This window comes from Podarcis erhardii, assembly GCF_964252035.2.
Source record: "Podarcis erhardii genome assembly, chromosome: 13".
Classification (NCBI taxonomy): Eukaryota; Metazoa; Chordata; class Lepidosauria; order Squamata; family Lacertidae; genus Podarcis; species Podarcis erhardii.
The window spans coordinates 17,963,840-17,976,290 of record NC_138502.1 but is presented as its reverse complement, the minus strand read 5'-3'; the positions used below and the strand labels follow the sequence as shown (position 1 = coordinate 17,976,290).

General features: G+C 46.1%; 1 protein-coding gene across 2 annotated transcripts in view; it reads left to right on the top strand.

The window, feature by feature from the left end:
- The first annotated feature begins 5,292 nt into the window (after nt 1–5,292).
- The window catches only part of BRSK1 (BR serine/threonine kinase 1), a 51,233-nt gene continuing 44,074 nt past the window's right edge, over nt 5,293–12,451 (top strand). Inside the window, exons 1-2 of one of the 2 annotated variants that reach the window (XM_081837362.1) lie at nt 5,293–5,426; nt 8,979–9,495. In XM_081837362.1, coding sequence (XP_081693488.1) covers nt 9,378–9,495 — 118 coding nt within the window. In that variant the 5' untranslated portion in view covers nt 5,293–5,426; nt 8,979–9,377. Of the gene's footprint in view, nt 5,427–8,944; nt 9,496–12,451 lie in introns of those variants that run through there. The other variant, XM_081837364.1, reaches the window with a different exon arrangement.

Below are 12,451 nucleotides of genomic sequence, written 5' to 3'. Positions count from 1 at the left end.
GGGCGGCTAGGAATTGTAATTCTGTGGGTAGTCAACTATAGGGCCCAGAATTCTTTGAGGGAAAGAATACGCTTCAATTCTGCTATACAGTGGCGCCTTGGTTCTCAAATGCCTTGTTACTCAAACGCCAAAAACCTGGAAGTTAGTGTTCTGGTTTCTGAAAGTTTTTTGGAAGCCAAACATCCAATGCAGCTGTTGGCTATTGTTTCCAGGGCGCCTGCACCAATCAGAAGCTGCGCCTTGGTTTTCAAACATTTCAAAAGTCAAATAGATTAAGTTTGGCGTTTTTTCTTTTGCTATTTTGCGTTTTTGTTTTTGTGACTGTGTGGAATCCACTTCAGCTACTAATTGATTGTGTGACTGCGGAAATGGATAAAGGCCCCCAACCAAACAATGACTATCATTTAATTTTAATTTTTATAATCTACAATACTGTCTTATTTATTTTATAGTACAGTACATTGATTATTGCTTTCATTTTATGGATCAATGGTCTTGTTAAATTCCTGTTTTAGGGGTTGTTTTTAAAAGTCTGGAACACATTAATCTGTTTTGCATTACTTTCTATGGGAAAGCGCTCCTTGGTTTTGGAACACTTTTGTTTTAGAACAGACTTCCGGAAAGGATTAAGTTTGAGAACCAAGCTACCACTGTAAAGGCAATTCTGCTATGAACTGTACACAGCTGGCGTCACTACATCTTGTGGGAGTGAGTTCCATAGTTTTAACTGCATTGTGTGGGAAAGTAGTACTTTACCCTGACTCTTCCAATAGGCCGTGTATGATTTAGCTTCTTCAAAATACTGTAAGACAGCTTTGCTGTGTCACCCTCCTGCTCATCCTGCCTCAGATGGCACCTCTGATCCTGTAGTAAAGGATGTGGTGTGAATTGCTTTCCTTTGGTTTCTCAGGGCAGACATACAACAGCAAAGCCTTCTGTAGAAACTAGCTGGGTTTTCAGGTTACTTTACCTGAAACTGAGGTAAGGTACCCATGGCCCACTAAGAACAGAGATACCTTATCCTACCCAACTGAGATCTCCAAACTAAAATTCAGATCTTCATCATCATCTCAATTTCTTAGACATCTTCTAGAAAATAAATAAATAAATCTAGGTGACTTACAAGCAGTAGGGAACATGTAATGGTACCTTGGTTTAAGAACAGCTCAGTAGATGAACAACTTGGATTAAGAACACTGCAAATCCGGAAGTAGGTATTTTGGTTTGTGAACTTTGCCTTGGAAGCAAAATATGTTTCGCTTCCTGTTGAGTGTGTTCCATTTGTAAATTGAGTCCCCCGCTGCTATGGGAAAGCACGCCTTGGTTTAAGAATGCTTTGGTTTAAGAACGGACTTCAGGAACAGATTAAGTTTGTAAACCAAGGTACCACTGCATACAATTTTAAACATAACCATAACAACCAGTGAAGCTTACAGTTGTAAAACCCACACCATCCCATGAAAACCAGAAAGCATTGCAGTGGTCATTTAAACCAATCCTGATTCTAAAAAAATGATGATGATATTGTCTGGGAGTAGAATACAGTGGCACCTCTGGTTAAGAACTTAATTCGTTCTGGAGGTCCGTTCTTAACCTGAAACTGTTCTTAACCTGAGGTACCACTTTAGCTCATCGGGCCTTCCGCTGCTGCCACTGCGCCACCACCACACGATTTCAGTTCTCATCCTGAAGCAAAGTTCTTAACCCGAGCTACTACTTCAGGTTAGCAGAGTCTGTAACCTAGGTGTCTGTAACCCGAGGTACCACTGTAAAGTCTTACCTGGAGCTATAAACATAGTAAGATGGGCGCCAGGTGGACCTCACTGGGGAGAGCATTTTCAAAAATGGAGGGGTCATGTCCCGACCACAAAGGCTCTTCTTGCTACCCTCCAAACCTCTCTTGGAGGAGCATTTGGAAGAGGGTCTCATCCAGAAGCCCAGCATACTGCGGCCTCATTGGGGGCCACATACCCTGTCAGAGCGCACCAGGGCTGATGCCTTGCTTGGGTCCTCACCATCATCCTCAGGCACTACTCAAAACCCTCAATGGTGTGGATGCTGTTGGTCCTGGCAGTGCGGCAGCCATTGTTCTCATAGTGAGCTCGCAATGGCGGCTACCGTATTTCATTTTGCACGATGTTATAGGAAATAAAGATTTTGCGGTCACCAGGCCCCAGTCAGAACTAAGCAGGCGTTTAGCTTCCAGTCTACTGTGGCGCTTACTGCCTAGAGAGAGAGTGGGAGAGGTCTTTATGCGCCTCTTGGGGGCTTCTCATAGATCCCACCATGAGGACAGAATTCTGGACGGGCCTTGAGACGGATCCAGCAAAGCTCATCTCATGTTCTTAGGGTGACCAGGTGTCCTACTTTTCAGGGTGCAGTTCTGTATTTGAAGGGCAGTCAGCGGGGAGTGCTGTGCTTGAAGGGCCATGCAATCCCAAATCTGGTTTGAAGAGGAAGAAGGACAAGAACAGAGAGGAGCAGCCTTGAAGTTGACCATCACCCCTGAGAAGACTGAACTGGAACACAAGTCACGAGGTCAGTCTTCCCCATTATGTTGTATTTCTATTTAATTTTGTGTGTGTGTGTGTATTCTAAATTTGCATCTATGCATATAAGTCAACATGTACATTTTTTGTACAAATATTTATCCTAGTTGGTGCTTTTCTCTTGGCGATGATAGATCCCCTCCTTCATGTGCATAAAGTGGCCATCTTGTTGCTGCTGCTGCCGGATGAGCTGTGGAGCTGTTGTAGTGCCATTGCTACAAATGGGGAGGCAGGCATTAGTCAGGGGTAGGGGAATGAGGGATAACCAAAGACAGCCTGCACAGGGCCCTCCAAAATCTGCAGCTGGGCCTGCTCACCTACCCTGAGAATCTCATGCTTGAATAGTAATAACTATAATTACAATTACTTAGAAAGATATATGAACTGCTTAACCAAGGAGCTTCCTTCCGTATATTTCTTTATTTAACTTTTTTGAAAACACAAATTAATGATAAAACATAACGAAACAGATGCAGAGAGGGTGAGTATTAACATAAGAGGCTTAAGACAGCTCAATAATTATACTTACCGATAATCTTTACACTTCCTTTCTCCTTTAGAATTTCTTCACAGGGCTTTTCTTTGCAAGGTTTTGAGATAAAGAGAGAATCAAAGAGCTTTCTAAGAGGTGCATGTAATAAAACTGTAGGTAAAACATAAGGAAATCCACAAAATTATTAAAAAATAACCAATATTCACAAATAAAATTATTATCATTAAACCACAGAAAACAAATATCATCATGTCCCCCAGCTGTGAAATGGAACCAGTGTTTCCTAAATTGTGCTTTCTGACTGCAGGGTTGTGTTAGGTTGACTTGTGGGACCCTGACATAACATGTGGATAGCATAGCTTAGAGGCAGCAGACTTAAAACAGCACACGTGTTGCTGATCTGTGATCGTAGTGATCTGCAGCTGTAATAATCAAGACTGACTGACTGACAACACACAATAGCTGTGCTGGAAGGGAGCTTTTGTCTGAGGGTCCTGCCTCCCCACCCCTGCCCACATTCACCAGCCATCATTGGGCACTGCCCTACTTCTTGGGTCCCAAAATATTCCAACAGCCGGCGGCAACAACAACCCTGTTTTTGGGTTTTGTAGAAAACGTGTGGGGAATGCCCATGTCTGCACGCAAGGGAGAGGATGTCAACAAGATGGGGTTCCTTCTTCCTACATCGCCCAATAAAAATAAACTGGCCTAGATTTCTGACTTGGATTTAATCAAACAAACTGAACAACTAAGGAAAGAGGCAGAGAGAGAGACAGAGAGCTCGCGCAGGGATTATTTCTGCCTTGCAGACAACTTGAAAGTTCATCATATCTTCTTTCGAAATGTCAGCCGCTGCCTTCCTGTCCTGCTGGCGATATCTTTCCGTCCCTCACCTACTTTTGTTCCTAAGCTTGAAACGGCAGCATTGCAATGGTCAGGTGAGATGCAGAAGTGATGGGAGTGTAGGGCCCCACCCCCACCCCCCACACTTTCCCCTCCATCCCCATCCTCCTTGCACTCATTTTTGCCCTGACTCTTGGTCTGCAGACCTTTAGGGTGACTCCTGTTATGGGCAATAAAAAGAAAACAAAGGAGGCAGAATATCTCATTAAAAGAAATAACACTGCAAACTGGATCACAGCACAGCAGCAGCAGCAACAACAAAGGAATGAAAGTGTCAGTGGCGCAGAAATACAAAGTCAAGGTTGCAGGCCACCCCAGTCTCTGGGCACTGCGAGATTCCAGGGGTTCCAGGCATTTACCCAAGGTCTGTGTTTCCTTTTGGAAATGAGGCACAGCAGACTGTGGTGTCTTCATGATGCATGGTTTATTTACACATATATACAACCTGAGCCTGCGATGGAGGGGTTCATAGCATTTAGCACCCCGAGACGGTCTAACTTCTCCCATAGCCACAGCCTTGGATTCTAGCAGAAATCAGCCATGGATCCCTCTCTCTCTGCCTTTCCAGCTAGCAGCTTTTTCCTCTAGGTCACATCACAGTAAACTCTGCCCTAAAACTTCAGATGTGTCCCTCTAAATGTTGTAAGAGCTGCAGGAGGGGCCACATCCATTTGTCATCTGGCACAGAGCCCCTTTCCTTTGTTCTCTTAATGGCCCATCACCCAGTCAGTTACCTCATCAGGAAGCTAGCCTGGCTTGATTAGCTTTTAACACTTGCTAGGATTATAAGTGTCTGACACCCACAAATGCATAACATCAGTTTATGCCTGCTGAAAAGGCATAAATCATTTCTCCCCCTTTTGTTTCCTCCCTTTATTTAAATGGAACTTTTGAGGGTCTTTATTTTGCTCTTTACCCTGATGCTGCTTTAAATTGTTATTTGGTGCTACATGTTTTAGTGCGATCCTATGCACATTTACTTGGGAGTAAGACTCAGTAAAATATGCACAGAATACCCATGTTATTTGGGGATGGGTTTTTTTAAGATGGTGTCCCTGCCCAAACCATACCATATATTGCTTTGTATCATTCTGTTTTAATGTACCACTGTGTACTTTTTTATTCAAAGATGCAGTAGAACAAAAGTAACACACAGTGACTTACAGTAATAAATAAATAGCACACATTTAAACCAGCATATACAAATCTAAAACTCATTCATATTTTTAAAGGGCAGGACTAAAACACCCCACCCACTGAAGGAGGGCACAGTTAATTAAAACCCAAAGGCTCGGTAGAAAAGAAATATTTTTCCTGGTGCTTAACAATATATATAAAGTAATTCTAAATCATCAGTTCTCCAAAGGTAGACCCTGATGAAGCCAAAATGGCAGCATCCCCGGGCACAAGAAGAAGGGACCAGCAGGTCTGGGGAAACCCCAAGGTCTGCAGAAGTCCAAAATGGATCAGTGACCTGATTTGTAAGTGTCCTGTGTTCCTACATTCACCCCTCCCTGTGTCTGCTTGTAATTAAACGCACACAGGTATGGTTTATCAGGATTCCTTGAGGGTCACTTCCAGTCTGACCCTTGACCGAATGCATATCCTTGCCCTGTATATCCTCACCTCCTCCTCTGCTGTGCCAAACTATTGATTGTAAGCTCCTCAAGGCAGAGACCTGTGACCCAGAGCCAGCGGAATAAATGTTGCTTCTTGGCGGGGGGGGGGGCGGCAGCAATTACTTCTGTGCTGCCCCATCCTCTGCAAGTCAAGAGATGCATCTTATCTGAGGCTGGCCAAGTTAATTTTGACCCCACCCAAGTGACTATACAATAAATTTAATGACTAACTATTTGCAGCCTTTTTGCAACATCTAAAATTAGCTGCTGGAGGAAGGTAGCCTCAGTCTCCCTAGTAGGGACAGCCACCCACCTATTTTCTTGTTTCTTGAACTCTGATAATGCCTTTTGCGTGATTGGACACAGAGAAAGAGAGGATTGTGTGTAGAAACTAGCTTACTGCACAAAGGAAAAATTCACATCCATTGCCCTGCCAGCTTTTGCCCCTGGCCCCACCCACCACTGCCATGTGGCCCTTGGAAAGTTTCCAAGAAGGGAATGTGGCCCTCAGACTGCAAAAGGCTCCCCACCCTTGCTGCAAAGGGCCATGCATATTAATGATGCCCTATAAACAAGCAAACAGTGTGATGCTATGCGCTGTTCACTCCGAAGTAAGCTTTTCAGTGCAGAAGCTTAGGAAAAGCTTGGCCTATCGCCCAACATCCAAAAAACCAAAGTGCTGCACCAACAAGTACAAAATAACCCCTCTTCAGCGCTACAAATCCAACTCTTTGGTGTAACGTTGGAAAATGTCAATCACTTCTCCTACCTGGGCAGTTATCTTTCCACAAGGGCCAACATTGATGCCAAAATCCAGCATCACCTGAGCTCTGCGAGTGCAGCTTTCTCCCAATTGAAGTGCAGAGTGTTTGAGGATCGGGACGTTAGCAGGGAAACCAAAATGCTTGTTTACAAAGCTATTGTACTACCAACCTTACTGTATGCTGTGAAACATGGACCACTTATAAGATTCCATCAATGGTGTCTTGGAAAAAATTTACACATCACTTGAAAAGACAGGCAAACTAACACCAGTGTACTGGAAGAAGCAAAGATCACCAGTGTTGAAGCAATGATTCTTCAACATCAACTTTGTTGGACTGGTCATGTTGCACGGATGCCTGATTATCATCTTCCAAAGCAACTACTGTATTTCAAACTTAAAAATGGAAAGCATAATGCTGGTGGTCAACAAAAGATGTTTAAAGACTGTCTCAAGGCAAATTTTTAAAAATGTAGTACAAACACCAGCAGTTGGGAAACACTTTCCTGTGAGCACTCCAATTGGAGAACAGCCTTTACCCAAAGGTGTTGTGGGCTTTGAAGACACTCAAACTCAGGACGCAAGGGAGAAACATGCTAAGAGGAAGGCATGCTTGGCAAATCCACACCGTGATAACTCCCTCCTGGGAACCAATGTCCCCACTGTGGAAGGACGTGTGGATACAGAAAATTGGCCTCCACTGTCACTTACGGACTCATTGTTAAAACCGTGTTTATGGAAGACAATCTTACTCTGCTACAATTGATTGCCAAACAAGAATAAACAAGCAAACGGTGTGATGCTGTGCACTGTTCACTCCGAAGTAAGCTTTTCAGTGGAGCTTACTCTCGTGTAATGATGTGTAGGATTACAGCCTTATTCTGCTCTTTGAAGACTTTACTGAATCTACTCTCTGCATCCCTGTATCAAGCATTTCTTCCATAGGAGAGCAAGAAGAGATCCTTTGATATGTGTAAAGATCTGTGGATGGAGGTGCTAATCCAGCCAGTCATTAGAAAGAGGGACAAAACAAGACACCTGAAACTTCACTTAAAACCCATTACAGTACAGGCAAATTTAGATCAACACAGTAGCTCTGCTCAGATCAGGGTTTATTTTATTTTAAACTTTTATTTATTAAATTTATATGCCACCTTTTTTCTCTAAAGAACCTGAGGTGGCCTACATGATTCTCCTCTCCCCATTTTATCCTCACAGCAACCCTGTGAGGTAGGATAGGCTGAGACACAGTGACTGGGACTCAATAGCTGAATGGGTCTCAAACCCTTGTTTCCCAGGTCCTAGTCCAACGCCCCAATCATCACACCACATTAGCTCACTGATGGCAAAGTTTAGAGTGAGGCAGTCACTGCTTCAGATTCCATGGGGGGGGGTCCTCTTTTAGAGACCATTTAAGCCACCTATGGCTACATAGCTGCCATGCATTTAAAGCATATGATTTCCCCTAAAGGATCCTCGGAATTGTCACGGACCTACAATTCCCAGCACCCTTAGCAAACTACAGTTCCCAGTATTCTTTGTGGGGATCCATGTGCCTTCAGTGTATGCTGTGCACGCAACCTGTGTCTTTGCCATGAAAGGGAGGAAAGTTCCACCTCCTTTCTGGAGATCTTTTCCATCTCTGGAACAATGAGCCCTCCTGTCAGTGGCGTAGCGGGGGGGGGGGTGCGCGGGGGGGGGCAGCCGCACCGGGCGCAACATCTGGGGGTTAGGGTTAGGGGGCGCAAATCCACAGGTTAGGGGGCGCAAATTACTTGCCTTGCCCCGGGTGCTGACAACCCACGCTACGCCACTGCCTCCCGTTAGGTGTTTTGCTACAGTACTGTATGTTTGTTTGTTTGTGTGTGCTCCATCATATTAAAGCTGCTGTCTCTAGACACAAACCTGGAGACATTACCAACAAGCAAGTTTCAGCAGAGGCCTACCACCTGAGATTGCATGGCCTGTTCGCACAGGTATAGACAGATGCCCATCCAAAGAAATGGGGCTACAAAGCACAATTATTATTCTTTTGGTAAAACTCAGGTTCTGTGTCCTGCACGCTTAGAACTACACTGCTCTCTCCCAAGAGCAGAGTTACAGGTATGCATTTTCAGGCTGTCAGAGCTCATACTCATTGTTTGGAGGCGGTTGGAAGAGAAAGGAGGGTAATCTATCTCCCTCTCTCCTATGTGGCCACACCTGATCCCTTTTTAATACAGTGCAAGCCTCTTTGCTCATGCACACACACACACACACACATGCATGCATTTACACACTTTCCTCCCAAAATCACATAATCTCTCAATCGCATACATCTCTCTCCTGCAAAACCGCAGTTGCATCCTCTTCCCGCACACACACCGTGTAAAAACCTTGCACAGATAATATATCCCCACCACAGCCACACACCATCAGCAAATGAAAAACTACCTCCTCTAAACCTCGCAGATAAATGACACAATTTCCCTCTTGCCACAGAGGTCCTATCCCCGGTTAACCCCTCCCACCCAGCTGCTGCACCCCTCCCCGCTGACCCCTTCTCCCCCCACCGCACCCCGCCCCCAAATCCCCACCCCTTTCTCCTGCCTGGGGAGGAGGCGCTGCCTTTGTTCCGCCAAGGGTTAACCCGGATTGTGTCTGTCACCCAGTTGCCCGGATGCTGATGTAAGGGGAGAGCTCGAGAGATCCCTTCAGATTGCAGTGAGAGGAGGTGAAGGACCAGAGCAGAAGAGGCTCTCCACCAGCATCTTTCATCCACGGCAACAGCAGCACCAACAGCAGCATCCTTGGCTGGACCAGCTGGATGATGCTGGTACCCGGACTGTAGCATCCTTCATCCTTTTCTCGCCTCCCTTTCCCTCCCTGATGCCGAGAGCATCCCCCTCCCCCTAAATCCTTCAGGATGCCGGCCCCGGTATTGTCCCTATAGGGGGATATCAGGGGGGCCTTGCCTTGCCGTGCCTCTCCCCTCCCCTCCCCTCCCCACCCCACCCCACCCCAAATCCCCCGTCTCTTATTGTTGCTCAGAAGGGTGACAGACAAAAGCCATGTCCGGTGGCAAAGAGGCAGGTGGGGTCCACCCCTACCAGCCACAACAGAGCCAGCAGCATGCTCAGTATGTGGGGCCCTACCGGCTGGAGAAGACACTGGGGAAAGGGCAGACTGGTGAGTACTTGGCACCCTGCTGCTCCTGAAGGTGGGGTGGGGTAGGAGGGGCAACCCCAATGCCACAGAAATGGGTGCGATAGGAGAGCCCAGAGCTTCGTGTATGGACCAGAAGTGTTTGTCCCATTGCAGAATGAGGGTGGGGAAAGAGATCCGAAAAAGGGAGGGCAGATGCATTTCCTGTTGGGGAAAATAAATTGGCCGCAGTGGTGGTGGTGGTTGGCAAAAACTGAATTCTTTCCTGTCCTGGAGTTTATTGAGGAGAGCAAATGGGGAGTCTTGTTTGGGGCCAATGGCATCTAGGTTTAGTAGGTTGTCAGGAGAAGGGGGCAACACTTTGGGTGTTGGGGCACCTCTCTCTCTCTCTTACACACTGTTTTATTTGGGAGTGGAGTGTAAATGTTGGAGACTACCAGAAGGGAAAAGGTGTCTTTTAAGAGTTCAAAGGAGTGCATTAATGTTTACCCTGCTGGACTTTATTTGGGGTCCCTGTGCATAGCAGGGAAATAGTTTGCTTTACAGAGGTAGTAGATAGAAGAAGGGGGGAAAAGGAAGCGAAAATTTTAAAAAACAACAACAAATAGGGGCAGGTTTTGAAAGGGGTTGTGACCATCCCTGTACTTAGCAGCAAGTGCTGTTTGGAGATAGTTGGGTTCTTAGGATCACAGTGCTTTTGTGGTAGTTGATAGGTAGGTGTGTTTGTGTGTTTTAACACACATTAAATGCCCAGATGGAGTTTGGAAAGGGGAACGCAGCGAGGGCAGCGGTGGATCGACCATATTTTCTGGATGGGTTAGTTTCCGTACCTCTGCCCAGGTGCCTGTGCCCTGGTGGTTGGGGCCTGAAGCAGTTCTGTTTGGGATGAAGCAGTAGCTTAAAAATAATAATGCTGCAATGGCCAAGGTTGGTTGGGGAGGGAGGAAAGCAAGAAGAACCAACTGCTCCAGATTTATTCCATACAGATTCCCTACCTCCAACTCCCCTCCCCCCCAAAAAAACCCCTGTCTGGTCGGTGGAGAGACGGGACATACACCCATCTCTGCCTCCCCCCCTCCATCTCTATTTTGCCAAGGCTCTGTATTTATGAAGGGGCAATCTATAGGAGAGGCCTATAGATTTCTCTCCCCCCCCCATACACCAATCTTCTCCTGCTGCAGCACTCTGGATGAATGGAAGAGTGGTGGTTTTTTTTTTTTTTACTCTCTGCAGGGATGCCGATTCGATTGTGCGGTTTAGATTATGGGGCTTGGTTATGAGAGAGATTGCTTGAATAAATGCCTAAAGGCTGGGTAATATGAAAAACCGTCTCCTTCGGCTTCCTTCTCCTCTTTTTCGGTGGCAGTCAGTTGTTGGATGGAAGGCTGAGGATGGGAAGCGGGGAGTGCAGGGTGGCGGGGGGGGGGGGAGAGAACCATCCATCTCTCTGCAATGATGCAGGAAAACCCAAACCACAAGGCCTCTCTCTTCTCTCCTCTCTCTCTCTCTCTCTCTCTCAATTTGTGTGTGTCTGTGTGTAGAATGAGTATTGTGGCTTGGAAAGGGGGAAGATTACTGCAGTGGCAGAAAAAGACACGGTGACGGGGGGGGGGGGGGAGAAGGAGCCGGGCTATGCTTGTGTGTGTGTGCGTGCATGTTTGGGAGGTGGGGTTTTTTTGGGGGGGGCGGTTGTTTTAAGGAATCATAACAATAATAAATATCTGGAGCAGGTGGGTGAAAGAGACAGAAGAGGCAGCAGGGGATAAGGGAGGGCGGGATTTTGCTGAATAATCATTTCTGCACCGTGGCGGCAGGCAGTTCACGCAAAGACATTTCAGGAATCGCAGACTGAATGGGTAGGTGGATGGAGTCTTGCTGGGGGTGGATGGGATGAGGCCTAGCTGCATCCCGTACCCCAGAAGGAGGGGAGACCAGGAGCAATAGGACAAATGGACGCCTCCTACGGCGGGCGAGAGTTTTCTTGCTCTTCTAATTTTGCTTGCCGCCGTATTTCTAGCAATCTCGTTTCCTCCTTCTCTGAAGGAGTGTTATTATGGTTATGTGAATCCTCAGTTGGCAGGAAACAGCGGAAGTCCAGGCACCAGCAGTGACATGCCCAAGGTCATCTAAGGGATGTTGGTGGCAGAGATAGAAATCAAAAACTGGGCATATCCCTGTTCCTCCTTGGCTATCCTGTTCAGTTTTGGTTTCCCAGACCTGAAGATGCTGAGTAGCGAAATGATAATAACCATGGCCAACTTAACAGTGTTCTCCCACAGGACAGGTCACGCAAGAATTTGGCACTAGCAGTAATCAGAGACCTTAAATTCTGCAACTGGAATAATTAGAGTAGGCTTGTCTCCCCGCACCTCAGTCCATAGTCTCAACAATCTGAGATGCCAGTGGGTTGGATCCAAGTTGTTAAACTTTAGTCTCATTGACTAAATGAACGGGACTTAAGTTAGCCAAGATTAACTTGTCCTATTGATTTCAGTGGGGCTGAAGCTGCCTAGATCCATTGCCCTGGAGTGCCTTGGGCAAGTGTGTCAATCTTGGCTTATTTAATGTTTTTAAGGAGTAGACCTGAGCATTGAAAAATATATAAAAACATATACATATCAACAGACATGGGGGGAGGGAAACCTCATCACTTTATTCACTCTTTTGCTTTCCTTATGCTTCCCACCTTTTAAAAGGCTGTGGGACTCACCTCCCATGTATGATGTCTGGTCTAGGTATACTTACAGTACCATAGAAGAGGTTAAGGATGCCCATTATATATCTTTTCATTCGCAGAATTGGAGTTTATAGATACAAAACCAAAACCAAAGAGAGATGTAAACTTTTAACGTGTGGAATATTTGTAATTTAGGATCGAAACATGGGGAATCCCCACCCCAAGCTCTGATTCAATTTAAAAGGGTCACCGGAGGTCAGATAAAATTGCCGGATCCAGCCTATGGATTCCCAGTTGACCAGT